At 46.0% G+C, this 23,810-nt stretch overlaps 11 protein-coding genes across 11 annotated transcripts; 5 read left to right on the top strand and 6 right to left on the bottom strand.

Annotated features, from left to right (window-relative positions):
• Positions 1–2,249: 2,249 nt before the first annotated feature.
• On the top strand, positions 2,250–5,072 carry N7483_004881 (putative GTPase activating protein (Evi5); the record flags this gene model as incomplete). The annotated part of the gene is made up of 4 exons (XM_057088318.1): positions 2,250–2,615; positions 2,689–2,800; positions 2,838–3,657; positions 3,722–5,072. 4 exons carry the CDS (start codon positions 2,250–2,252, stop codon positions 5,070–5,072), a joined length of 2,649 nt encoding a protein of 882 aa, XP_056948147.1.
• Positions 5,073–5,461: 389 nt separating this feature from the next.
• Positions 5,462–6,379, top strand: N7483_004880 (uncharacterized protein; the record flags this gene model as incomplete). Its single annotated transcript, XM_057088317.1, has 3 exons — positions 5,462–5,707; positions 5,912–6,066; positions 6,133–6,379. 3 exons carry the CDS (start codon positions 5,462–5,464, stop codon positions 6,377–6,379), a joined length of 648 nt encoding a protein of 215 aa, XP_056948146.1.
• A 1,227-nt stretch (positions 6,380–7,606) lies between these two features.
• On the bottom strand, positions 7,607–8,512 carry N7483_004879 (uncharacterized protein; the record flags this gene model as incomplete). Its single annotated transcript, XM_057088316.1, has 1 exon — positions 7,607–8,512. One exon carries the CDS (start codon positions 8,510–8,512, stop codon positions 7,607–7,609), a length of 906 nt encoding a protein of 301 aa, XP_056948145.1.
• A 923-nt stretch (positions 8,513–9,435) lies between these two features.
• On the top strand, positions 9,436–9,807 carry N7483_004878 (uncharacterized protein; the record flags this gene model as incomplete). Its single annotated transcript, XM_057088315.1, has 1 exon — positions 9,436–9,807. One exon carries the CDS (start codon positions 9,436–9,438, stop codon positions 9,805–9,807), a length of 372 nt encoding a protein of 123 aa, XP_056948144.1.
• Positions 9,808–9,847: 40 nt separating this feature from the next.
• On the top strand, positions 9,848–11,509 carry N7483_004877 (fungal specific transcription factor domain-containing protein; the record flags this gene model as incomplete). The annotated part of the gene is made up of 4 exons (XM_057088314.1): positions 9,848–10,567; positions 10,616–11,075; positions 11,134–11,410; positions 11,467–11,509. The coding sequence occupies 4 exons, from the start codon at positions 9,848–9,850 to the stop codon at positions 11,507–11,509; spliced, it is 1,500 nt and encodes a 499-aa protein (XP_056948143.1).
• Positions 11,510–11,623: 114 nt separating this feature from the next.
• N7483_004876 (SDR family oxidoreductase) lies at positions 11,624–12,669 on the bottom strand (the record flags this gene model as incomplete). Its single annotated transcript, XM_057088313.1, has 5 exons — positions 11,624–11,707; positions 11,768–11,965; positions 12,032–12,406; positions 12,468–12,526; positions 12,594–12,669. The coding sequence occupies 5 exons, from the start codon at positions 12,667–12,669 to the stop codon at positions 11,624–11,626; spliced, it is 792 nt and encodes a 263-aa protein (XP_056948142.1).
• A 1,150-nt stretch (positions 12,670–13,819) lies between these two features.
• On the bottom strand, positions 13,820–15,533 carry N7483_004875 (uncharacterized protein; the record flags this gene model as incomplete). Its single annotated transcript, XM_057088312.1, has 4 exons — positions 13,820–14,470; positions 14,528–14,759; positions 14,822–15,263; positions 15,344–15,533. 4 exons carry the CDS (start codon positions 15,531–15,533, stop codon positions 13,820–13,822), a joined length of 1,515 nt encoding a protein of 504 aa, XP_056948141.1.
• Positions 15,534–16,149: 616 nt separating this feature from the next.
• On the top strand, positions 16,150–17,080 carry N7483_004874 (uncharacterized protein; the record flags this gene model as incomplete). Its single annotated transcript, XM_057088311.1, has 4 exons — positions 16,150–16,272; positions 16,332–16,415; positions 16,476–16,730; positions 16,793–17,080. 4 exons carry the CDS (start codon positions 16,150–16,152, stop codon positions 17,078–17,080), a joined length of 750 nt encoding a protein of 249 aa, XP_056948140.1.
• Positions 17,081–17,192: 112 nt separating this feature from the next.
• Positions 17,193–18,518, bottom strand: N7483_004873 (uncharacterized protein; the record flags this gene model as incomplete). The annotated part of the gene is made up of 2 exons (XM_057088310.1): positions 17,193–18,271; positions 18,323–18,518. 2 exons carry the CDS (start codon positions 18,516–18,518, stop codon positions 17,193–17,195), a joined length of 1,275 nt encoding a protein of 424 aa, XP_056948139.1.
• A 320-nt stretch (positions 18,519–18,838) lies between these two features.
• N7483_004872 (uncharacterized protein) lies at positions 18,839–20,392 on the bottom strand (the record flags this gene model as incomplete). Its single annotated transcript, XM_057088309.1, has 5 exons — positions 18,839–19,118; positions 19,176–19,376; positions 19,423–20,039; positions 20,091–20,268; positions 20,328–20,392. The coding sequence occupies 5 exons, from the start codon at positions 20,390–20,392 to the stop codon at positions 18,839–18,841; spliced, it is 1,341 nt and encodes a 446-aa protein (XP_056948138.1).
• Positions 20,393–21,318: 926 nt separating this feature from the next.
• On the bottom strand, positions 21,319–23,263 carry N7483_004871 (APA family basic amino acid/polyamine antiporter; the record flags this gene model as incomplete). Its single annotated transcript, XM_057088308.1, has 7 exons — positions 21,319–21,546; positions 21,604–22,199; positions 22,272–22,359; positions 22,432–22,716; positions 22,789–22,999; positions 23,054–23,085; positions 23,141–23,263. 7 exons carry the CDS (start codon positions 23,261–23,263, stop codon positions 21,319–21,321), a joined length of 1,563 nt encoding a protein of 520 aa, XP_056948137.1.
• Between the last annotated feature and the right edge of the window lie 547 nt (positions 23,264–23,810).

Raw genomic sequence — 23,810 nt, 5'->3', positions numbered from 1 at the left:
GAGTCTGAATAAAGGATATTAGCTTCGGATTAGGGCTTGGAATAGTTCATGTGTCAGCGCGAGGTGCATCCATAGATCACGACATGTGTGCAGCGGGTCTACTAAGTATATGCTCAGTGCAATTTCGTTATTGAAATTTGAAAGGTTTGATACTGTTACCTCACACATGGATCAGCTAAATAATAATGGATTTAAAACATAAATCGGGTCAAGATAGCCACCCGTTCAGTAAAAACGTTTGAAGTTCAAAGGAACTTACTTCAAAGGTTGAATTGAAGTGGTGCTGAGAAACTGAATGAGATATGGTGCTCAGGGCAATGGGTCTATCCACATCCCATTGAAGAGCAAATTTCAAAGGTTTATTTGTCAGATAGCCAGGCTGTTATCAGCTAATTAGATACTCATAGCCCTAGAGTGTTCATTCTCGATTCTAGTATCATGATATGATGTCCTTGCCAGGTGAGTTCAGTTGAGTCAATGATACCTTCAACATTTAATTATGTTATGAGTTCAACTATCATCAATTAATCGATCACCTGATTTTCAAGCCTTCTCCACGTGTTGGTGCTCAACTTATAGATTAACCAGTTCGAATTTTTGAAGCATTTGAATACCTTTTCTTGAAACGCTCGAGGTCTGCTCTTCAAAAATATAGCTAGCATTCACAGTTTGTTCGGTAAGACACCAGGACACATATAGGTAGGTATAATAAGTATCGCAACTTGAATGGTACTATGGACTCCCAATCTCAACGCCACTTCAAGTTAACTAGGACGCACTGAATTGCATTTTGAGATAAGGGAAGATCCCCCGCCCCCAAGGTGCCTGATCCTTACAGCCTGAGGGTTCAACTGAACAGGATCGACAGAGGCGGGAGCCTGGGGAGTGAGGCACATACCCCCACTTGGCGATAAGAAACTGGGGCGCCACCGATTTCTGCGATAGAAAGATTTTTATAATTTGCAATTTGCAATTCATGATCATTTCTACCTAGGTACTGCAGGGCTTTGAAAAGTGTGCTTAAGCACCAACCTCCTGGTTATTGAAAGAACCAGTCTCATTAGTCCCGGAGCAATGAATATGTGGCAGACAACACACTCCAGCCTTCAGCGATCAGTGAACTGCATGCATGTGCATGTGGCCATTATAGCCCCCCAGACAAAGTCACTCGATAGAGGGAGGATAGAATTCATACTCCGTATGTGGCGGGGAGTTGACTTTGAACTGATTCCAGCCCCTCGATGACCTCAGTTGATGCACTGTGGCCACCTAAACCTCGTACTTCGGATGAACTTCATGCAAATGTATGATGAAACAACAGGGGCCAGGAGATGTCATTACATGTCTGATTCTGAAACTGTGCACCAATCATACCAGATATTCTCAGCAGATTACCACACTGGAGTGAAATTCCAAGGTTTTGTAATGAAATGATCAACCTGATACTGAATGTACTCCTTTCATATCGGTGTTATTCCCCTTCTTTCCCCTGCAGGACTATGCAGGACTCGGGGTTTCTTGTCCATTCGGATTTTTTTCTCATGCCAAGGTAGAAAGGGGGAAAGATTACTCTATTAGGAACAAGCTGTGACCAAAAGATAAAAAACTTTGAAATGACAGGAGGTCTATGCTTGAGATTTCAGGATCAATTAGGGTACATAATGTACTACGTACTGCGTTCTCTACTCCCCCTTATAAGTGTGGGCCCATGAATCTAATGATCCACGGATCGGTGGAAGAGATGGAAGAGATCCATGGTAGAGGCATGAACGCGAAGAAGGGGGGAAAACATCATCAGTGAGAAATCATGATACATTATCAATAAATAATACGGAGAAATAGCCTAAAAGACCAAAGGGGAGAATCTGGAGTAGGGGGGGGGGGAGATGCAACAGTCGGTGTATGGGATCGACGGGGCGAGACTTTGGGGAACCACTGAACACTAAAAGGGAGAGGCTAGCGAAATAGTTTACTTCCCACCTCCTGAACCTCCCTTTTTTTCTTGTCTTAACCTCCCACTTTTATTTCTTGTACATATCGTCTAGAAGGGTGCTGGGTCACCTAGAGGTATTGTTTCTTTTGTCTCCACTCTTCGCGCACTCTCCTAATGCTTCAACAGAAATGAAGCTGGTCTTGCATATCACCTCCGTTACCCACTTGTCAGCCGGCAGTATCTAAGAGATCAACCATCGCGATTTCATTGACATATTACTTCCTACACCCAACCTCCCACCCTCGATCGCGTCGTCATGTCGAGTTCCGAACCCGCCTCACCTAACGGACATGCCCCAAATCACGACTCCATGGTGACGGTCTCCTTGTCCGACATTCAATCCAATTCCGAACATACACAACCAGACTGGCGAAATCTCGATATTCCCCAAACCCCCGTGGAGAAAATCCGCGAGGTTGAAATCACGCGAAATACAGCCGATTCTTTTGGACCAATGCCCCTCCGTGACGCGGCAAAAACACCAACCCTCCCCACCGACGAACCCCAATTCCCGACCTCGGCAGAGCCGAGACCGATCGACGACGATGTAGAGCACGATGTGAATTGGGAGAATCTAGATAAAACAGAGGAACAAGAACCACGAGGGCAGGGCTCAGATGATGTGAGTTTGCTTATCTTGTCGCAGATACTCCCCATAACAGTCAATGCTGATGTTTTTTTTCTTCGATTGATAGTCTACCGCACTCCTCCTCGCCCGATTGGAACAAGAAAACAATGCTTTGGCAACAGACCCCAAGGCAGGATTGGCCAAAACGCCCAAAATTCAGCTGCATCATCGACAATCGCGTTCGCAGTCACTCCACCAAATTAAACGATTGATCAGAGACCCGGCCCGCGCAGAATTGCGCTACTCACAAAACCCCCCCACCGCCGATGACCGAGTTAGAGTTCTGGGCTGCTCTTGTGGCAGATTACCCGCGGACAGCCCAGCGGCTCCCAACTTTAACCTCCAACAAGATACAAGGCGGTGTACCTCCCCCTCTGAGAGGAGTGGTCTGGCCCAGTTTGGCTGGTGCTCGGGATCCCGGTTTATTGAGTGAGTTCCAACGACTCTCAGGAGAGAGCAGCCCGTATGATGGTTTGATTGGAAAGGATATCGGCCGCAGCTTTCCCAATGTGGAGATGTTCCGTGATCCCAATGGCGAGGGCCAGCAGATGTTAGCCCGGGTGTTGAGATGCTTCAGTCTGTATGATGCAAAGATTGGCTATTGTCAAGGTCTTGGGTTTGTAGTTGGGCCCTTGCTGATGCACATGTCTGATGCAGAGGCATTTTGTGTGCTTGTTCGCTTGATGGACCACTACAACCTTCGACAGTGCTACCTGCCAGATCTATCGGGTCTTCATCTGCATGTTTATCAATTCCAGAATCTGTTGGCACGACACCGACCGGTATTGTTTGAGCACCTGGAGTCGCTTAATGTCGAACCTGTTTATGTATCCCAGTGGTTTTTGTCATTTTTCGCGGTTGCTTGTCCTCTTCCAATGCTTCTGCGAATTTATGATGTCATCTTTCTTGAGGGTGCATGTGAAACCTTGATGCGAGTGGCTTTATCTCTAATGCAAAGAAATGAGAAAAGGATCTTAGCTTGTTCTGAGTTTGAGGATGTGATGCAGTTGCTTTTGTCGCGAAGTTTGTGGGACACGTAAGTTTTACCTTTCTTCCGATCAATATTTGCATGTGGCAGTGATCTAATCGGGAATTTCCAGATATGCTTTTAACGCTGATGACCTGGTCAATGACTTTGTCTCCCTTACTTCACTTGTCACCAAAGAAAGCCTTCAAACGCTAGAGTCCAGCTACAACCAGTCTCAAGGCGTCCCCACTGGAATCTCATTCCCGCAGATGCAGGCAGCAGCATCTCGATTCCTCGGGCGCCTATGGGCGGGATCTAACAATCACAATTCCATGAAGTCTTTGAACCCAAATCCAAGTCCGTCGCGTCCAATCAGCACCGTTCGCCGTTCAACTTCAAAACAAAGCCTCACACCGACCCTCAACTCGGTTGAAAGCGCGTCTGATGCAAGCACAGCTGCAACTGAGCTTTCGACTGGGGCTCATGCAGATAGTCATAAGTCGCGTATCAAGTCAAGCATGTCCGTCTGTCAGAAGGACCGCGATCTCCACACCCAGATTGAAGATCTGCTAATAGCGCTGAGCGACCTGCAGCGCCAGCATGCGGAATTGAGCCTAGAACTACAACAGGAACGCGAGGAACGCGAGGAGGACCAAACACTTGCCAAGGAGATGCTCGCTCATCTTCAGCAACTTCCCGCTGAAATGCAGCTGACCGAACTTGTTGCTAAAGCCGAAGCGCGCTACGCGTCAAACGAGCCGAAACACGCGTCTATTCCCCAGACAAAACACCAACTGCAGGATGACATGAAGCGATGGAAGGAAATGCATGAGATCGAAGCCAGCCGATGCATGGACCTTTCGCGTCGAATGGATGACCTCGAGAAGTCCAACACATCCCTGAAAGATCAACTACGTGAAGCCCGTGGACGAATCCAAGATGGGTACCGCGATCGCCAGCGCCTCGAACGCCTGAACCAGGAGCTTCGATCCCTCAAGACCAGTGCCCTGGAACCAAAGACTCCACCAGATGTTGGCTCCCCGGCGTCGGACACTGGTGGCTCTCCCCGAGGACTCCGCGAATTCAAACTGGCCCGCAGTAACTCCCAGAAAACCGGCTCATACAACAAGCGTACTAGCAGTCTGGCTCTGCAGAGTGTCACCTCAAATGAAAGCAAGCCAGCTGCCGAGGAATCGCTCCTTCTGGAACTGGTCGCCTCCAAAACTGCCGAAGCCGTGGCCAAGCAAGAACTCGAGGAAGTCAAGGGCAAACTGGACTCTTTGCGTAGGATGATCAGTGCGCCAGCCTCCCAATCTGCCTTGAAGCCAGAGAATCGCCATTCGTTCATTGCCCACACCTCGAACCGAAACAGCATTGGCAAGGCCTCAACTGAGCCTATGAGACCTGCAGGTAATACCGGTGGTGGTGGGTTCTTCAGTGGATGGGGTCGACGAGCTGCGACACCTGGGCATGAAATTCCCTAATACTTGTTTTATGACCATGAATCTAAATCCGTGTAACATTAGTGCTATGGATTCCGGGCAGACATGATGAATTTGTCTGCCCTGATGAGATTTTCTTTCTATGTAACGAGCAGCAGATCTGGTTGGTTCTAACAATATCTTATTCTGCTCTTTTTTGTACTATTATGATATCCCCTTTTGTCAGATAGAGGCACCTTTGCTTTCTCATCTAATTCATCGTTTTCATCTTTGAATCACTGTACTTCATTATCCTCTACTTGATTGACCTGCAATATTCAATGCGGAAGATGTCATTTTACCATGGTGTCATCAATCTTCAATGAAGCCCGTTTCAGCTCGCCTTTGAACAAATTAATTTCACTAAACAACGCTATCTATCGTAATGTCAAATGTCTATCACCGAGTGTTCCGATGGCATCTCCACAAATACAGACTCCACCAATGGATACCAAGGTCCAGCCTCGAGCAGTCCAATCCTCAATCCAGCTCAATCAACCTTATCTCCAGGTCAAGCCCATGTCATTATCACCAATCTAGTAAACATTAACGGCATTGTTGATAGCCGCCTCCAAAGCCTGAAGCTCCGACTTCACAGTTCCACCGCAGACGGGTGCGTTATCGATGATAGGAGTCAGGTAAGCCTGAACAAGTGTAGTTAGTACCAGTGTCATAATCCTCGGTGAAGAAGAGTGGAGAAGCTCACGCTAGTTGCTGATGCAAGGCCGCTGATAGCGCTCTCAACAGCATGAAGCCAGATACTACCGCTCAGAATAGTATGCTTGTTATTCAGAGTAGTGATGAGAGTCTGATCCTCATTAATGAACTGCTCCAATTATTAGTATCAGTCTGGTGTCGGTCCTGAGAGGGTGAATTACCGCTTTGGCAGAGTTGCAAATATCCTCTTGGTTCTGCTTGGTCAAGGTGCTGTCACATGGGAGACTAACTCCTGTGACGAGGGTCACAATGTTGTTGTCAAAGCCGGTAATGATATCCTGTAATGATTATTAGAATCAACATGAAGAAGTAGTAGCACCACAGTCCCTCTAGTGTGAACATACAGTGGCGAGGGTAATAACGTCTGTGGTGCCGGCGATTTTGCCCTTCAGGTCGGTGACTTGCTGGGTCATTTCATTAAGAGCAGAGACAACCTGCTGAGCGCAGCTGATCTCGGAGGAGGGAACTGGGCTGGCGATAGCGGAGATGGCAAAGAGGGCCGAGATGATAGGAAGCTTGAACTGCATTTTGACGGTGGAATGGAGGCGAGAATGAGTTCGATAAAGAAGGCAAGACTGGAGAGAGATGTTTGAGGCTCAGAATATTGCTGGATGAAGAACAAAATATTCGAGAAGATGCCCCCATCTTTATACTCGAATCTCTACTAGTAGATGAACAGCTTCAGCACTGGAAGTCTTGGGAGTTTGGGGCGCACACCACCACATCAGGAAACAGCATCTTAGCCAAGATTAGAGAGTCGTTGAAAGTTGTGCAAAACACTTAGAATTACCAAATTGAGCTATATCGAAGATATTGGCCCCAGACTGAATCCTGAACCGTTGAACACTGGACCCTGCCAAGGTCTTGGTGGCTGAAAATAGCACTGAGCTAAAATCAGCCAACTAATAGTAGAAGTTCAAGAGCTGAAAAGAGATCTTAGTATCGCCCCAAATATTTCAGGGGTAGGAAGATCTTACTGGTTAAGCTAAAATTGAAATCTGTGTAGCATTCTCTTTTCTGCATCGCTTCTGTTGATGTTCTTCCTTGAATCTGCCCCAAACACGTTGGCCCCAATGATAATATTACCTAACCTAAGCTGGACTTCTTATTTGCTTGGATACTGCATACTGCCTCGGTTTCAAGCTAGTTAACTTTTCAGTCCGATACTTATGATTTTACTAATAAAGAAATGCTAAGAAATAATGCTTTCAGCCGCCTGGGACCTCGTGATGGCGTGTTGGGCTTTTCTTCTTTTAGAAAGCTCTTTTCGTAGATATAGAGACCATAAAGGCAGAATTGATATCAAAAAACTCCACTCAAATGAGCTTTCGAATCCAATCTGAATCCCACAAGCCATCAATCAAGCCACTGTGGATGGAATAAGGAGCTTCATTCATGTCTGGACCCTATCGTGGCCCCTTCAAAATGCCAAGCAACATTTGAAATAGGTCCATACGATTCCTGCAGATCTTCTGAACATAGCACTGTAATAACGCTCACGAGGTACACAGAGTGCATCCGAGATTTTATTATTACTTTGCTCGCATAATAATGATGGCAATGTTCAAAGTACGGGATACCGGCAGCCCTTGAGATAGTGTGATATCTTCGAGGGGAAACATTAATGAAGGGTTATTCTGTTGAGAAACATTTCATAAGACCTCATATTTGACCTTGAGATTGTGACAAGCATACATATCTGCTTACACTGCAAAACTTTTGTTACAAATCAATAAAATAAATCTCCTTTCCACTTTAATTCCCGTGTTTCCTTCGCTTCAAGTCAACAGCTTAAAACTGCGGAAATATGGCGATAAAAGCTACGGCTTCCGTTGCCGCATAACCACCTGAAATGACGATCGCTGTACAGAAGGCTCCGAATGACTCCGCTTTCTTTTCTCACCAGGCATCGTATCGACCGGATCTGCTTCAAAGCTGTAGAGCAACTGCACGATCTTCTCAATGTATTGCTCGAACCTGAAGACAGTGACGACTTCAGACAAGGAGAACCGATGCAGTGTAGCATAAGCTACATCATGATCCATATCAGTGTAGATGGATGACAGAATGGATTTATGGCGCAAAGGTATCGCAGATAGCACAGTTAAAAGCGCCCCGTATGGGCACAAATTGATGCCAGCTTCTCGGACCCGACGAAATTCTCTCGCGTAAGCTCGTACAAAGTACACTGTTTTCGGGAAGTCCAGAGGATTGACACGATTTAATCTTTTGACCCTGATGCAATCAGCGTCAAAGCCACTAGTTGGAACGAGATCTCTGACTTGAGCCATGAATTCATCAGCGAAGACAGCTTCAGCTCCTCTAAGCCTTAGCAAATGGAGTAGGTCTTCTGAGATACTAGACGCGAGCCAGTGAGTCACCTGTCTGGACGTAAATGCCCATTGCATTCCCACATCACTGTTCAGTTCTGGACGTGGGATATCGATGTCCACGAGGGACTTGAGACCCGCTGACTTGAGAATGCGTAATACAGCATGATTCCATTCATCGAAATCTCGGATGTCTTCAAGTATTTGATCAAGTTTCAGCAGATTTAGCTCGGTGGACTCAGGAATGTAAGAGGACTGGTCGGTAATACGTTGATTGAAAAAGTTGCTCAAAGTAGAATTTAGGACGTGTGAATTATGCTTGAATGGATTTTCGAACGGCATAAGTTCAAATTCAAATGGTGGGGCATCAGGCATTCCAAACGAGTAATCCGCCATTTTTTTGATAAGAAGCCGATATTGATGGGATCTTGTCTGGGTGATCAAATATTTTGGTCAAGAGTGAGAGTGTTCGCCTGGAAATCTATTAGTGACTAGGGGGTTGTTGTTGATACAGTAGGCTATCAACATAGAACAAAACTAAGTACAAGACTTCATACCTCGATGGAGACCTCGATGGAGTGACACACGTTGATGGGGACAGAGAGTCATGAAAGAAAAAAAGATGATGATTACCGTAGATAGTAAAACATTTGAAGACAAAATTGAAAGCAAACACCAGATATTGACATATTGATTGCTGTGATCTCAGTGTTACTCGTCTACATAATCAACCTTCAAGGCAAATGTCCAAGAATAGCGCCGACTCAAACTTTGTTACTGGTAGTCTTATCAAGATCCTCCATATCATTATCATTGATTCCAAGTCCTAATTTTTGAATATCTTTACAATATCCTCATACCTAAATATGAGTGGAGACCGGAAGACAATATGCCGATCGGACATGGTCCGCATTGTGTTCATTGCGAATGTGCCATAATGGAGCTACCCCAGCTACCCCACCTTTTCTTTCATAAATGCCGACTTTATTTGGAGCTATTCTGAGCACGAGACATGTCACCAGAGTCACCAGAGTCAGAACAGAGTCCATGAGGGGAGACTCAAGGGTATTTGCGCCCTACAGCAGAGCGGGCATGTAAAGAATGTCATCGCAGAAAAGCAAAGGTACGGGGATCGCCCATAGGAGTCTGACCACACTAACGCGATGAAGTGTGATAGGGTGATCCCGATATGTACACTATGTGAGAAGTTTAGTCGCTCATGTATTTATGAGAAACAAACACGCACACCACTCACACGCCGATATTTAACGGAGGTAGAGAATGAATTGGTACGGACAAAGGCTCTCCTCCTGCGATTCATGCCTGAAGCCGAGAATCCACAAAATGTGGATTTTAGTGAGCCGGTTCCAGAGCCAATCTCTGCACAAGAGATGGAAGGCTGTCACGATACTCAGCTATTACATCAAAGCCCAGAGCTAAACACCCGCATTCAGCCTGTTGCTTCATTACCCGACCTTGACAACCGACCGAAGCCACATACTGCCAGTCAGACCACTGGGCTAGGGATTATATCTCATCGCCTGCAGCCAGCCAGCATGGATCCAGAATTTGCGGATCAATCTCCTGTGTACTCTGATCAGCGGACTCATGGACCTTCAGGTCTGTCTCTGGAGACACCACCGTCCTCGAATAGCTTCGAATGGGATGAGAGAACGGGAGGAATGGGATGAGAGAACGGGAAAACCCAGTGGGGAAAAATTCGTGGACGGTATGGCGAGCTTGACAAGCGATGCAAATGAAGGTGGCTACCTAGGAGTCGCATCTGGTGCAGCACTTTTACGAATCACTGACACGGCTTCAACGGGGCTGACTGATCGCTACGATTCAGAAAAATATATGGATTCTGTTAATAACACAAGTCGGAGCGTTCCGTTTGTCTGGACCTCTTCAGGTCAGCTAGAGCCATTTGTCGAGGCTTATTTCTCTCTATACCACCGCTCATATCCAATCGTCCATGAGGCAACCTTCCGCGCTCAGTTTATGGAAGTAATTCCTCGACCAAGTGGCAATGTGTGGTATGTACTGCTGTTTGTCTTGTCAGCAGTAGGATTCACAGCGTCAACACAGCCTTCGGATGTTGATATTGGACTCTTCGAAGCCGCAAAAGCACGAATGTCAATGGATATGCTGGAAACCGGCAATCTACTACTTGTTCAGGCATTGGTATTGAGCGCCAATCTCATGCAAAAGAGAAACAAGCCTAATTCAGGCTATAACTATATGGGTCTGGCGCGTCGAATCGCGATGGGCATTGGCCTCCATAAAGAATTTCCAGTTTGGGAAGCGAGTTTGTTCACCACAGAAATGAGACGGAGGATCTGGTGTTGTTTATACATTTTTGACGTTGGCGCTATCATCACATTTTCACGGCCTCTTGACTTTCCTAACGATGGAATTGACGTGGAACTACCGATGAATGTTCACGACAGTGTTTGTTTTCCAATTCCAAACTTGGTTACTTTATTGACATTAATATAGGACATCACGGCTGGCACCAAGAGACTCCCCCAGCCTGCGAACGAAACCACAGTTTATACGCATCTCCGAGCCCAAGCCACATTTCATATGGCTACAAGTCCAATATACTCAAAGATCATATCTTCACCGTTCCCATCTGCAGCGGAGCTTATAGAGCTCGATGACCGACTCATTGGATACTGGTTGGCTAATTTGCCCCCTTATTTCCAAGAGAATGTTCCCCAAACCCAAAAATTTCGCTTATGTCATTCGATCATGCGATGGCGGTATCGAAATTTTCGAATCTTTATGTATCGCCCATTTCTAGTTGGAAGGCTCATGGCCCGACCGGAGAGAGATGAAGGCGATTTGGGAGGTACTGAAAACGAGAATGAGAGCGAGATCGCCATTCAGAGGTGCTTAGATGCCGCCCGTGAATCAGTTGGGTTGATCGCAAATTTCTGGGAACAAGAGCAGCAGAGTATGCTGGCTTACTGGTATGGGCTATATTTATTTGTTTCAGGCAATCCTGATTCCAGTTATTTGCTTGCGAAATAACCCACAGCACATGCTGGCCGAGGACTGGCGCAGACAGATACTGCAGGCGATGCCGATTTTGGAATCGATGGCGCACCTGAATCATTCGTCTTCACGTTGTCTGGAGGTTATTCGTTCTTTGTGTGGATCTTATCTTGATCCCTCTATTGTTGGGTGGGGACCGACCGAGGAATCACCACAGACTCAGCTTGCGAACTTGTATCCGCTGATGTGGCCCACGCTGGACACAGTTCAACCTGATGGAATGGATTCGATTCTGTAAGTGATTTGCTCTATACGATTTGATTTGTCCGTGTTTCTAATGATTATTTCAGCCAAGAGTCAACTATTCTTGATTTTATGAACCAACTGCCTTAAGCCGCTAAAACAAATGTACATTATGAAGGCCACCTAATTTGAAACAAATGAAGATTCGATTGGGCTAGCGAATTCTCTGATATTTTGTATGGCAATAAACTAGGGGTGCCTGATTCAAGGTAAGGTGTAACCACCATCAATAATAATGTTAGCACCCGTCATGTAGCTCGAGGCATCTGAGGCGCAGAAGACATATGCCTATAAGCAATGACACTATTAGTCCAGATCCCGATATTATTGCAAGATGACAGGACTTACCCCCTTGAGCTCATAAGTATGAGCCATGCGCTTAGCCGGAATCATGCTGTACCACTTCTCATGCCACTCCTTAGGATGGATATCAAGGATTTCGGTGGTGATGAAACCAGGAGAGATGCAGTTCACTCGGCAAAAGTCCACCCATTCCACGGATAAACACTTGGCCAGCTGAACCACGCCCGCCTTGGATGCATTATACTAGAATTAAATGTGAGCGATCATCGTCAGAGATTGAGTAGACGCTGAATGAACGAAGGAACTCACGGCAGCTTGTTTCTGAGGAACATTGACCAGCGTCGCGCTGACAGATGCAGTAAAGATGACATTGCCATGGCCCTGTTCCTTGAAGATACGTGCAGCGGCCTGAGCAGAGTAAAAGGCTCCATCCAGATTGACTTGCATGATATCCCGCCATGCACTTTCCGTATAGTCCTCAGCTGCAATAGATGATACAATTCCGGAATTGCAGATTATAATGTCCAGCTTGCCAAAGTCCTTTGCAATTTGCTGAATGGTGCTCTCGATGGTGGTTTGGCTGGTCACATTGGCTTGGTACGCGGCTGCCTTCACGTTGTTTGTAGATGCAATCTCTGCAGCAACCTTCTCGGCATCTTTGGAGGTGTTATAGATAATCGCAATCTGGATGAGCGTCCGTTAGAGTATATCCAGGTGATTATTTTGTGCCAACTAGAGAACTTACATTTGCGCCAGCTTCAGCTAGGCCACGAGAGACCTCAAGACCAATACCACGAGCACCACCTGGGATATTCGTTAGCTGCTGGCTCAATGAATTAAATGTTGCTTGAAAATATTTGGGGCTCTCTACCTGTCACGATGGCAACCTTGCCGGTCAAGTCGAATGCTTTGGTGATATGTTGATTTGGGGGCTGCGAAAGGACCATCTTGCCGCTGTATCTTTGCTTCAAGTTGATCGATCTTCAATTCTATCTTCCTCTGTCTTTATATTATGATTCTATTCAGCAAAGTTCAAATTTTTTTCGATCATAGATTCCATATCGACTCACCGTCACACAGCTGTTACCTTTCCCCGCACGGTCGGCGTATCACCGATCGGACCGTCAACTCCGGCCGGACACAGTCGTCCGTTCCCTGGTCACATAATGTACATCTGTTATCTTCTCCACAAGCTCAATATCCACATGTTGAATGTGGTGGCATGATATGGAGGAAAAGAAGGATATCCCGGATATGTGACACTGCAGCATACAGCTCTCTTCTACTAGGCATCACCAGGGAGAGTCCTGTTAAAAGGATCTCACAATTAATATGCGAATGCATCATGTGTTTTAGTTGGTGCAACTTGTCTGATTCTATAGAGTGCTTGAATTAGAGTAGATAAAAATAAGTCGAAAGATTTGCAACCTCCTTTCATAAGGTAAACCATTCGAATTTCCCCTCAGGGTCCGAGCCTGAGGTTACCCAGCATGGAAATAAACCTTGGAAGTTGTTGTAGTTAAACTGTAGGCTACCATATTACCGTTAAAAAGAAGTAAACATCTTGTTGCACCTTCGATAATTCATTTTGAGGTACAGAGACCCAACCTTGGAAGTTGTTTTGCCTTGAATTGTGAGTTATCCCACATGTGCAGTCTGTCAACACTTTTGAAAACCTCACTGCAAAATAGAGCACTTGAGTACTTATTTCTTATGGAAACTTATACTTTCTAGACCAATCTATCTGGGGTTGAATATATAACAATGGCAGTGTTATTGTAAGGACTGATGCTGTAAGAGGGGAGAAGCCAATACGATTAGATCTCATACTCCCAGAAGTGATGTTTCGAGATACTTCAACGCCTAAGTGTTCAAGTCCACTATAATAGAACAAGCCTTGACATGAGATCAGACGAGAAGATGGTCATGGGGCGGTAATTTCCAACGTGAAGATCACTTTTGCCATCGCTAGGCCAAATCCAAATATAGACAGTATTTTCAAAAGTTGATAGGCAGAAAGTGAGATCTTGTGTTCAAGCACTTCAATGTTGAGTAGGTAAATTGGTAATAATTGGTCGATATAAAATTCAAATGAGTCTATGAAACATGCTCAGCATGCTCTCCCTTGCCGATGAATTCTTCCTCCTTGTCAAAAATGTCACCACTGGTCACAGCAGAGGGCCCGTCAAAAGCCTCTGCAATCTCTTCCAAGGAATACCCCTTCGTCTCGGGGAACACGAACCAAGTAATGATCAAAACCAAAACATCAAAGCAGCAGAAGAAGATAGAGTAATGCCAGCTAATATTATCCAAAGCGATGGATGTGACAAAAGACAGGACAATGAGAGAACTGTAGACACTCAGCAGTTCAACAGTTAGACCTTTGCTGCGAATAGAGTAAGGGAATATCTCAGTAGGATATCCTATTAGTAGCGGTGTATATGCAACGTCATAGTGGAAATAGAATATAAAGACAAAGGTGATAACTGTATTCCCCAGAGAATTTGCCCCCGTGCTGTCAAATACCGCTGAACAGGCTGTCCAGATGACAAAAGAGATAAGCATGCCCACTGCCGACCATAGAAATAACGTTCGACGACCGAGTCGATCAACAAGCAGAGCTGCGCTACCTGCTACAATGAAGTTGAATATTTGTAGAAGTCCATTGATAAGCGTTTGGGTATCCGAGTCTGTAATCCCGACCGTATCGAGGACGAGCGTGAGGTAATAAGAGACAACGGCGACACCCTGTATATTCTGTCAGTATCTCTATATTTGAAAAAAGGATGCTAATAATGATCTTACATTCCACTGAGCGAACGCGCCGACACATACAGCGATGAATGTGCGCTTTCGATTTCCCGGTGTTTTCACGAGAGTGGACCATTTGGTCTCCGCAGCCGAGCTCTCCATCTCAATAGTTCGAGCGATCTCGGCCATTTCGAATTGAATAAGAGGATTCGAAGTATCATCGTCAGTGTGAAAGCGCGCAAGGAGAACTTCAGCTTCTTCCTTTCTTCCATTGGCAATCAACCAGCTAATAATCACGGAGTCAGTCAATTGAGAAGCCGTGTCTGATTCTCGAATGAGGCGACTTACCGAGGAGACTCAGGAACCAAGCACCAGAATATCAGCTGGATAAGAGGAAACCCAGCTTGAACGATTGAAGGCATCCGCCAACTCCAATTTGAGTTGCCCAGGTGTTTCTGAGTACCATACGAAGTCCACGAGGCGAGAATTGCGCCGAGATAGTAGATAGTCCAAAAAGCGCTGGTATACTTTCCACGGTGCGTGGGATATGCCAGTTCAGTAATCAACAAAGAAGGTTGAACGACCAGCATTGAACCAACTCCTACTAGCACGCGAGCAAAGACAAACATCCCGTATTTCACCGAGGCAGCTTGGATAACCGACGCAATGATGATCACAATGGTACCCGATAAGAGCGTCAACCGTCTTCCAATTCGATCGGACAAGATTCCAATAAATGGGAGTGATATAACACTTCCAATGGATTGGGCGGCATTGAAAACACCAAGAGCTGCGCCGGTAGGATTGCTGAATTAGTCTTTCCATTCTGTGAGGGATTGCAGGCCGTTCATGAGAGATCCTAGTGGAAACATCGTGTAAGGTAGTGTTGTTGAATTTGTTGATCAAATAACTTACCATCATATCCTGCCACTGCTGATGATAGTAGAGGAATGAGCAGAATGAGGTTGAGTTTCAGAAGATTTGGCACGCGGAACCTAAGGCGATCATGCTGAGGCAGAACAGAGGCAAGGGCCTCGCCGACAATATCCTGATCTTTCATGGTATGATAGTAAGAAGAAAATGCCACATTGTATTTGGGTTCTCGAAGGGCATTCGAACGCTAATATAGCCACCTAGCTGTTTAGCACCTGGGCATCTTGGAGACTAGACTGCGTCAGCAACACGAGACATCGGCAATTACGGAACATGATTGAATCTAGTCCATTGAGGAAAGATCCACTTCATGCCTGCTAATATGTCGGATCTGCATGAAATGTATGGTCTGGCTCCCCGTGGGGTAGCTTTACCCCAGTTTCTGCGCGATGACGAGACCGTTTAGCTTGGCCCATGTCGGAGTGTCATGCCCGCTCAACGGACACCGTTTCCGGTTTGAGATCCACAACGATATGCCGATCATAAGAGCAAATGCGAATTGCTTGAGAATATAGATTGTTCACTGGAGCTCCACCTAATATCTTTTGGTAGTATGTGGGTTCACAATGCGGACGTCTCTGCGCGTTGCTCGGAGGTATCTACAACCCCAGGCATTCAGCAGCGGGGTATACATCCATCGTCGTATCTCTGGGTTATGACTTATAAGTCAGCCCGCATCCATTGAATCTCCAAGCGTCGTCAAATTTTCCAGATCAGTCTCGTGCACTTTCAACACCCCCAAAATGACCCAACAAAGCATTCGTCGCGCGGACCCGCCGCTATCAGATAGCATTTTCAAAATGTTTCAGATGCACGGAAAGGTTGTCATCATCACAGGTGGCACAGGTGGAATTGGCTACGAAATAGTTCGTGGTCTAGCGGAGGCGGGTGCCAATATTCTCTGTGGTATTCCAGGTCAACGCAGGGTGAGGAGTTGGCCTACTCACTTGAGAAGGAATTCGGAGTCAAGGCAAAATCTTACCAGTGCGCAGTGCAAAACTTTGAAGAGGTGAGTTTTCCTCAATGTCTTGAATTAATGAGAATAAAAAATTAACTTGCATTTCTTTAGGTACAAGCCTGTACCGATGCCGTTGTCCGTGACTTTGGCCATCTCGATGTTATGATTGCGAATGCGGGGATTCCCTCCAAGGCTGGAGCTCTGGATGATAAGCTGGAAGACTGGCATCGGGTAGTTGATGTGGACTTCTCCGGCGCTTACTACTGTGCTCGTACTGCTGGTCAAATTTTCAGGAAGCAGGGATCAGGCAACTTGATCTTCACATCCTCCATGTCGGGTCATGCGGTCAATTATCCACAGAAACAGGTATGTAAAGGCTACTAAAGAATTCGCTGTGCTTAATATACTACAAAGCTAATTTGACCCAGGCATGTTATAATGCTTGCAAAGCAGGTGTCAGTCATTTGGCGAAGTCACTAGCTGTGGAGTGGGCTGATTTCGCGCGAGTCAACTGTGTTAGCCCCGGCTACGTTGACACTCCTATGAGTGGTGACTGTGCGTTTGAGATGAAGGAAGAGTGGTATGGTCTAACACCTATTGAAAGAGATTGCGACCCGCGAGAGCTGAAAGGAGCTTATCTTTACCTGGCGAGCGACGCAAGCACTTATACGACCGGAGCAGACATAGTGGTTGATGGAGGTTATACCTGTCGATGAAGATGGCCAAGAACTGCCCAACTACATTTTCGTACATACAATCAAGACAATTCCAAATAACGAAATTCGTTTTTTTGTTATGCTGCTAAACTTGAAAAGTCATATGTTAATCCTAGTGTTCATCAACTCTAGGGCTATTTGGTTGTTGTTTTGGTTGCTGAGTGTTTTTGGATGCGGCAGCTGCAGCCTCATACATCTCCCACATTTTCTTCTCTTCCGGTCGCAAATGACCAGGGAAGAAGGTATCAACCATACTCCTCCCAACGCCAGGGTACTTTTCCTCAACTTTATACAGAGTGTTCATAGCCTTCGTCTCGACGACCACTTCTTCAAAAATCAAAGGCATCCCAAAAGCGGCTGGATTTCGCGCTTGACCGGCAGCGAAGAGATTTTGAAGGATACCTAGTCCGCCCACAGCGAGCAAGAACCATGTATTCTCTTGAATTCCAGAAGCCGTGATTAAAAGTGCAATCCAAAGGAAGGCAAGCGCAATAACGGTTACTCGTGTCGAGGTGGTGGTGTGCACGTCGACATTCAAAGGACCCGCAGCGAGATCCTCAAGGTCCAGTCCCCGCCCATGACATCGAATGACGATGGCATATTGGCTTCCATTTCCTCGGACCAAAACAAACGTCTTATCTCTTTTTAGTTCACGACATGACCATTTTTCCTTCGTCCATTGCGGCAGAGAACCCATCGCGAAGGACAGGATGATCCCACATGCCGTGATCAAGATAATGGCCCAATCTCCCCATATACCACAAGGGATTGCAGCGATGGCCAATTGCAGAACTGCAACAGCAAGTCCGCTCCAGTAGGCGAGATCTCTTCCTTGGTGTCCAGGTTCTGCATCTCCTGCTTGGTAAATCGAAACACAAAGTCCGCCCTGCCTTGGCTTCGGCGTCATGGGCCCAGAGCCAGGATTTTCGCTCTCAGCACGTTGCTTATTCTCAATCCATTTACGCTCCAACATCCCATCCAATGCCTTCCCAATTGCTGGATCCCTCCAGCTTTCGAAATCCCGGACAACACGTCCAATTATCCAGCTTGTGTTTTCGCGCTCATATCTGCTTTTCGCATTAATGACTTTGCAGGTGCAGTCGGGTTCAGGCATTAGTCTATTCTCTCCCACTGCAGCTGAGACAGCGCTGATTGCATATGCAACCCAGCCTGAATCCCAAAACCCATCAGCTTAGCACCTATCAATGCAATTGGGGGCGGAAAAGAGTTCAAATTGCATACCGAATGAGAAGGCCACAGGGCAGATACCGCTGCCTGCAAGCTGAGCTAAAGCCCGGTTTATCACATCGCCACCCAGGATCAGAAGAACTGAGAACACATCTGATGGATTTTTCCATTGCCCTGAGAACTCATGAGAAGGTGGTTCATTTTGTAGAAGGGTCGCAGCCGTCCTTTGGAATAGCAGTCTTGGAGGCATAATAGGGAGGACTCAGTGATCCACTGCTGGTATTTTTTATAAAAAGGATATCAGAATTATTGGTAGATTCAAATGCAAGTTCAATTTATTCCTGGTTGAGAGCTAGTAATAAGCAGTGTGTTGTTGCCCCGCGCGATCCGTGCGTTAATGTGTTGGCAGTGGACACAGCCGCACAGCTGGGCGCTTACATCGTGTTGCCCTCTCAAAACATATAGGCTTTTCGAGGCATTTTTGAAGGCAGATCGGAATTATCATCTCTGAAAAATACTTAGGTTATTAGAGAAAGCGTTGAATCGGTGATTTCATTATTCGGCTTTTTCTCATACTTCTGCACTGTCCATGATATCCCATCGGTGCTGAAGAGTCTGGTAAGGCTTCGACATTGGCCAAGCATCAAAATCTCTGGCTCGCTTAATAATATCTACCAAAGCTTCTCGCTCCATCGGATCGGTAAAATATTCGCCGTATAATGTAATCGCAATGACGGCATTGAGCAGCGCAGGCTGCACTCGAGAGTGTTGTAGTCCGATCCCACATATGCATAAAACGATCGATCGCACTTGAGCCTCCGTTTTCCGATGCACAGGCCGTGCTGCGCCCCTTCTTATTGTCAGCCTTGATAATTTATCACGTTGACTTCTGTGATCAAAAACTTACTCTAGATGTGGATTTTCAGCTGTTAAGATCATCTGAGCTAGCCGAAAATGTTGAATCGCCGTCACTTGTACGTCAAGGCTGTACCAAATAGTTGGAAATACTTCTCCCTTTCGCCGATCAGCTGGAAGGTCGAGAATTGGCTCAAGCTCTCCGATTGAATTTTGAATAAGTTCTTGTTCTACAATCTTAAGCCGGGCTGATCTGTCCTGTCAGCAATACTCTGGATCGGGTTCTGTGGATATGAAACTTGCCCCATTCATCTGGTAGTTGCTGACCCCAACGCCACTTAGCAACTTGACCAGTAAATAGTATCATGTTACTAGCGACCGAAGGATTTTGCCAGAGGTCCGCATCGAAACGCAAGTAGGGAGTAGCCTCCCTTGTTAGAGCATAATAAATCTCCTGTCGAACAGTGATCCAGTATGCCGCGGTTGCCAATGGCTGATCAAGAGGCGATGCGATCATTGAATCTATGATTGTGTGCGTGATCGCCAGGAAGTTGAGTCGCCCATTCGCATAAAAGCCTTCCTCAGTATTAGCCCCATCTAGCTCTTCTTCCATCTCTTCATATTGTCGTAGTATAACAGTTGCTGCCATGATATTCTCCTGATGTATCGGATCTTGTATTTCCGGAAAGCGAATTAGATCTGGTATGCACTTCAACATGTATTCGAGTGCGCTGGACTGAGTTAAATTGGGAAGGAATTGTCCGCAATATAAAACACCCTGTGAGGTCTTGTACTTCGAAAGACGACTGAGGTGGAGGGCTGCCACGGCGCAGATAGCATTTAGAAGTGTCGAACAGTGTCGTGCACGACGAGGTACCACCAACTGGAAATGATGCAGGTCGTCGCAATGATCAAACTAGGTCAAGTCAGCTCAGGTGTTGTTAACTGGGCAAAATTTGTGTCTTACCCATGGGGATATCTCCTCAATGAAGTACTTGAGCAGGCATGACTCCTGTATCGTGCCGAGTGATGTGATGGTAACTTGATTATTCAAGGAAGGTGAAGCAGAGGCTTCAAGTTCAGAAGAATGGAGCTCATTGTCAGTTCTGTGCTGAGAACCCGTAGAGACATGAGATAGGAAGTTACTATTAAGTGAGGAATGTGGGGAGGATGAAACTTGAAATGGGGAGCTTTGATCCAATACATGTCCCTGTTGCGATTGATTAAACACAACAGATATGTGTGGGCTTTGATCTTGAGGATTCTCATGCTGCAGTGTTGATTGAGAATTTTCGATATTTATTGGTGTAAAACTGGGATATTCTGATTCCGAGTCGTTGGAGATGCGAGGACTGTTCATGAGCTCATCGTGCGCTAAATAAGGCATGCCAGGAGAGCCAGGATCATGAGACTCAAAAGGACCCGATTTAGATGACGATTTAGCTGGTCTCCACCTTTTAGGTCTGCTGTTCACCCATGTCTGAGCTTGACCAAAATTGGCATCGAAATTGGCAGTTGAGCCATGTCGAAATACTGTCTTTCTTTGAACCGGTTGACAGTCAAGCCCCTTCATCTCACATCGTCGGCAAACTGGCTTGCGCTTGTCACCTAAATATTACATAGCAAGTTGTAATTAGACTTGACCGTTTTATAAAGAGCACATTCATCATGGTTCCATACATCTTTGATGACTTGCTAATTTCAGTTGCTTTAGTATCATAGACGACATGGAAAGGAGTAAAGCAAATTACCTCGGCAATTCAAGCATGGCGCTTTGGCCAAGAGGGGACTAGTTGCCATCTCTGCTGCGGTGATCGGATCTTATTGTCAACCTAATTGACAAGACTTTTCCCCTTGCAGGGCACTAGGGTGTTGATAATGTCCAGACGTGTGCAACAATGCCTCAGTTTGCGGGGGAAGTAGGGGGCTATTTACCCCGCATCTAGGTGGAGATCTCCAGATTCTCCACATTAAAAAGCAAAGTCGTCTTTGGGATAGGACTTTTGGTACTATTTAAATGTTACTCCGGGTCTTCGGATCCAGTCGATGGATGCAAAAATCATTTATGAGAATGTGGCTTGGATGTCTCTCTTGTGAATGAGACTGATCCTTATCATGATCATCCATGAACAAAATTTCAAGTTCATATTAACTAACTCAACGAAGAAAGAAATTATGCATATATTAAGAGAATATTAGGCTTCTTTCGTATTCTCAGCGACTGAAGTCTTATTCTCGAACCCCTCCACGGTCTCAAGGTCTGTCTGACGCCTTGGTCCAGTAAACCAACGATGAGCCCAGAGAAACCACGTCCCTAATGTGCCTACTAGCACAATACCAACTGCCACGGGAGTATAGTTCAGCGTCTGAGATGTTACCGGATTCTCCTCGGGTAGACAGAAAACAATAGTGATGAATAGAACCTAAATGAAAATATTAGTATTTGTAAGTAGGGGAGTGGGAGAGCTGGAGGGAATTACCCATGAACAAGCTATGCCACCAACAATCCATGAGAAACGACCCAAGTTGAAGGGGCCTTTTTTGAAATTACTCGGCCATATCAAAGCAACCAAAATGGGAAGCGCATAACTGATATACAGTCCAATTGTTGCGATACTCGTAGCTGCTGAGAATGCCACAGAGCTTCCTAGCGACGGCAGGGCTAGGCAGAAGGCTAGAAATGCTGCCAGCCAGATCGTTCGCACCGGGCTCTGGAATTTCGGGTCAATGTAGTCAAAGAACTTGGGTAGAGCACCGTCGCGGGAAAAAGCAAACATCATGCGGCTGTTACTGGTCAAACTGAAAAGACCGCAGTGCCAGACACAAATAATGATGAGTGCGATACAGACAAGCGCACCGTTTTCGCCCATACAGTCGACTAGAATTTTGAACACGGGCTCACCGTAGTTTGTGCTCGAGTCAACAGTTGCATCAAAGTCTTGGATGGAAAATAGGAGACATAAAAGGAGGAAGAAACCGAATACAGCAGAGACTCCAATGGACATGAGTACGCCGATAGGGGCGGTCCATTCTGCTTTATGGGTCTCTTCTGAGAGATGGGCCGATGCATCGAATCCTATTCAGACAGGTCTAATTAGCAGCCAACTTGAAAGAAGTACCTGAGAAAAAGAAAGTGAGTTATTCATACCAGTGATTGTATACTGGCTGAGGAGGATACCACAGATCGCGACATAGGCGGGAGAAGCTCGGACAGACCATCCGGGATCACCAGTTCCCTGGTTTCAGATGTCAACAAAAGAAATCATATATTGTAAGCAAGCGCAAGGACTTCTGGATGTATGACGCACATCATAAAAATGCTGGAAAACCTCAGCGGCACTCCGGTGAGTCGGCGCTTTGGCTACCACTGCAATGGCCAAACTAGCAACTCCCAGGCTGTGCAAGATAATCGCGGAGACGTTGAGATATCGCAGGATATGTACACCAAACGTATTAATCAGGCCGTGGCTGATAAGTATTGCCGCATATATACCAATTTCCTGCCCAGCAGTTGGCACCCAACTGGTCTTGATCGTTGCCGCAGTCGCAATAAGTCCAGCGCATCCGAAGCTGATTCCGGTGGTCACCGCGAACTATACACACCGAAAGAAATTAGCAATGCACAGGTTGTGAATAAGTCGCGCCGAACGGTAAGTTTTATCTACCTGGCCCACAAAATTGAACCAGCCTGTCAGCCAGGATAGGAACGGGGCATATTTATGCGGAGCTAACATTGCAGCCCAGAAATACGGCCCACCGCTGGTGGGGATTGCGGAGACGATCTCGGCCATACTCAGACCAACAAAGAAAGTCATAACTGAGACAACAATCCATCCTACTGTCATGACACCTGGACCTCCAGTATTCAATCCATAGCTAGTCGCTGTCGTCAGTCGGTTGATTTCAACTTGCGATCACTTCAAATTTTACCTGAAGAGTGTAGTGATACCAGTGATCACACTCTTTTCGACGTTAGTACAAGAAACTCAACATGCGCGATGAGTACCAAACGCTTACAATGATCGAAAATGACACTCCGAAGTTGTGAATCAATTTCCAGTCGCGTCGCAACTCTTGCTTGTAGCCAAGCTCAGCCAAGCGAGTTTCATCCCGAATTTCTGCTGCTGTCTTTTCCCCCATTCTGAGAATCAAGGATGAAGCCAACTGCTAAGAAGTATTTCTGATGTCACGAGTGATACCCAGGGCTAATTTATTTGCTGATTACCTAGGGTGAGGGATATCTAAGGATTCTTAAGAATTTCCGTAATCAACATTTGAAGAAAGCTAAGGAAGACTCATCTTATCAGTACTGGGCACTAAATGCCGATTTAGGCAGTTAGTAGCGATTATAAGGTTAGCTCCTTTCAAGATAATCACGAGATAATCACCAGATAATTACGGGCTGGGTTTTTTCAAGATAAGCCACGTCCCTATCATAGGCCGTCCATCAATGCCCAGATAATCGGAGCACCTAAGTATTAGGGGGGCAGTGCCTTCAATATAATAAGACTTTTACTAATGTGCCTATGTGAGAAAGATAACTAAGCTCAGACCAAATCGTACTTTTGGACCAACATTTTGAACGCCCCTTTACGAAAAATGTTTTTATAGACCAATCAGTGTCAGCAGTCTTCGGGAACATGCATAACCCATGTGGAAGCCATGAGTTCAACAACAATACCAACAA

Source organism: Penicillium malachiteum (assembly GCF_028827825.1).
Source record: "Penicillium malachiteum strain IBT 17515 chromosome Unknown utg000002l:1.0-8849297.0:1.0-8852440.0, whole genome shotgun sequence".
NCBI classification, from domain to species: domain Eukaryota; kingdom Fungi; phylum Ascomycota; class Eurotiomycetes; order Eurotiales; family Aspergillaceae; genus Penicillium; species Penicillium malachiteum.
Note: the sequence above shows the minus strand (reverse complement) of the source record. Positions and strands in the feature narration are given on the sequence as shown.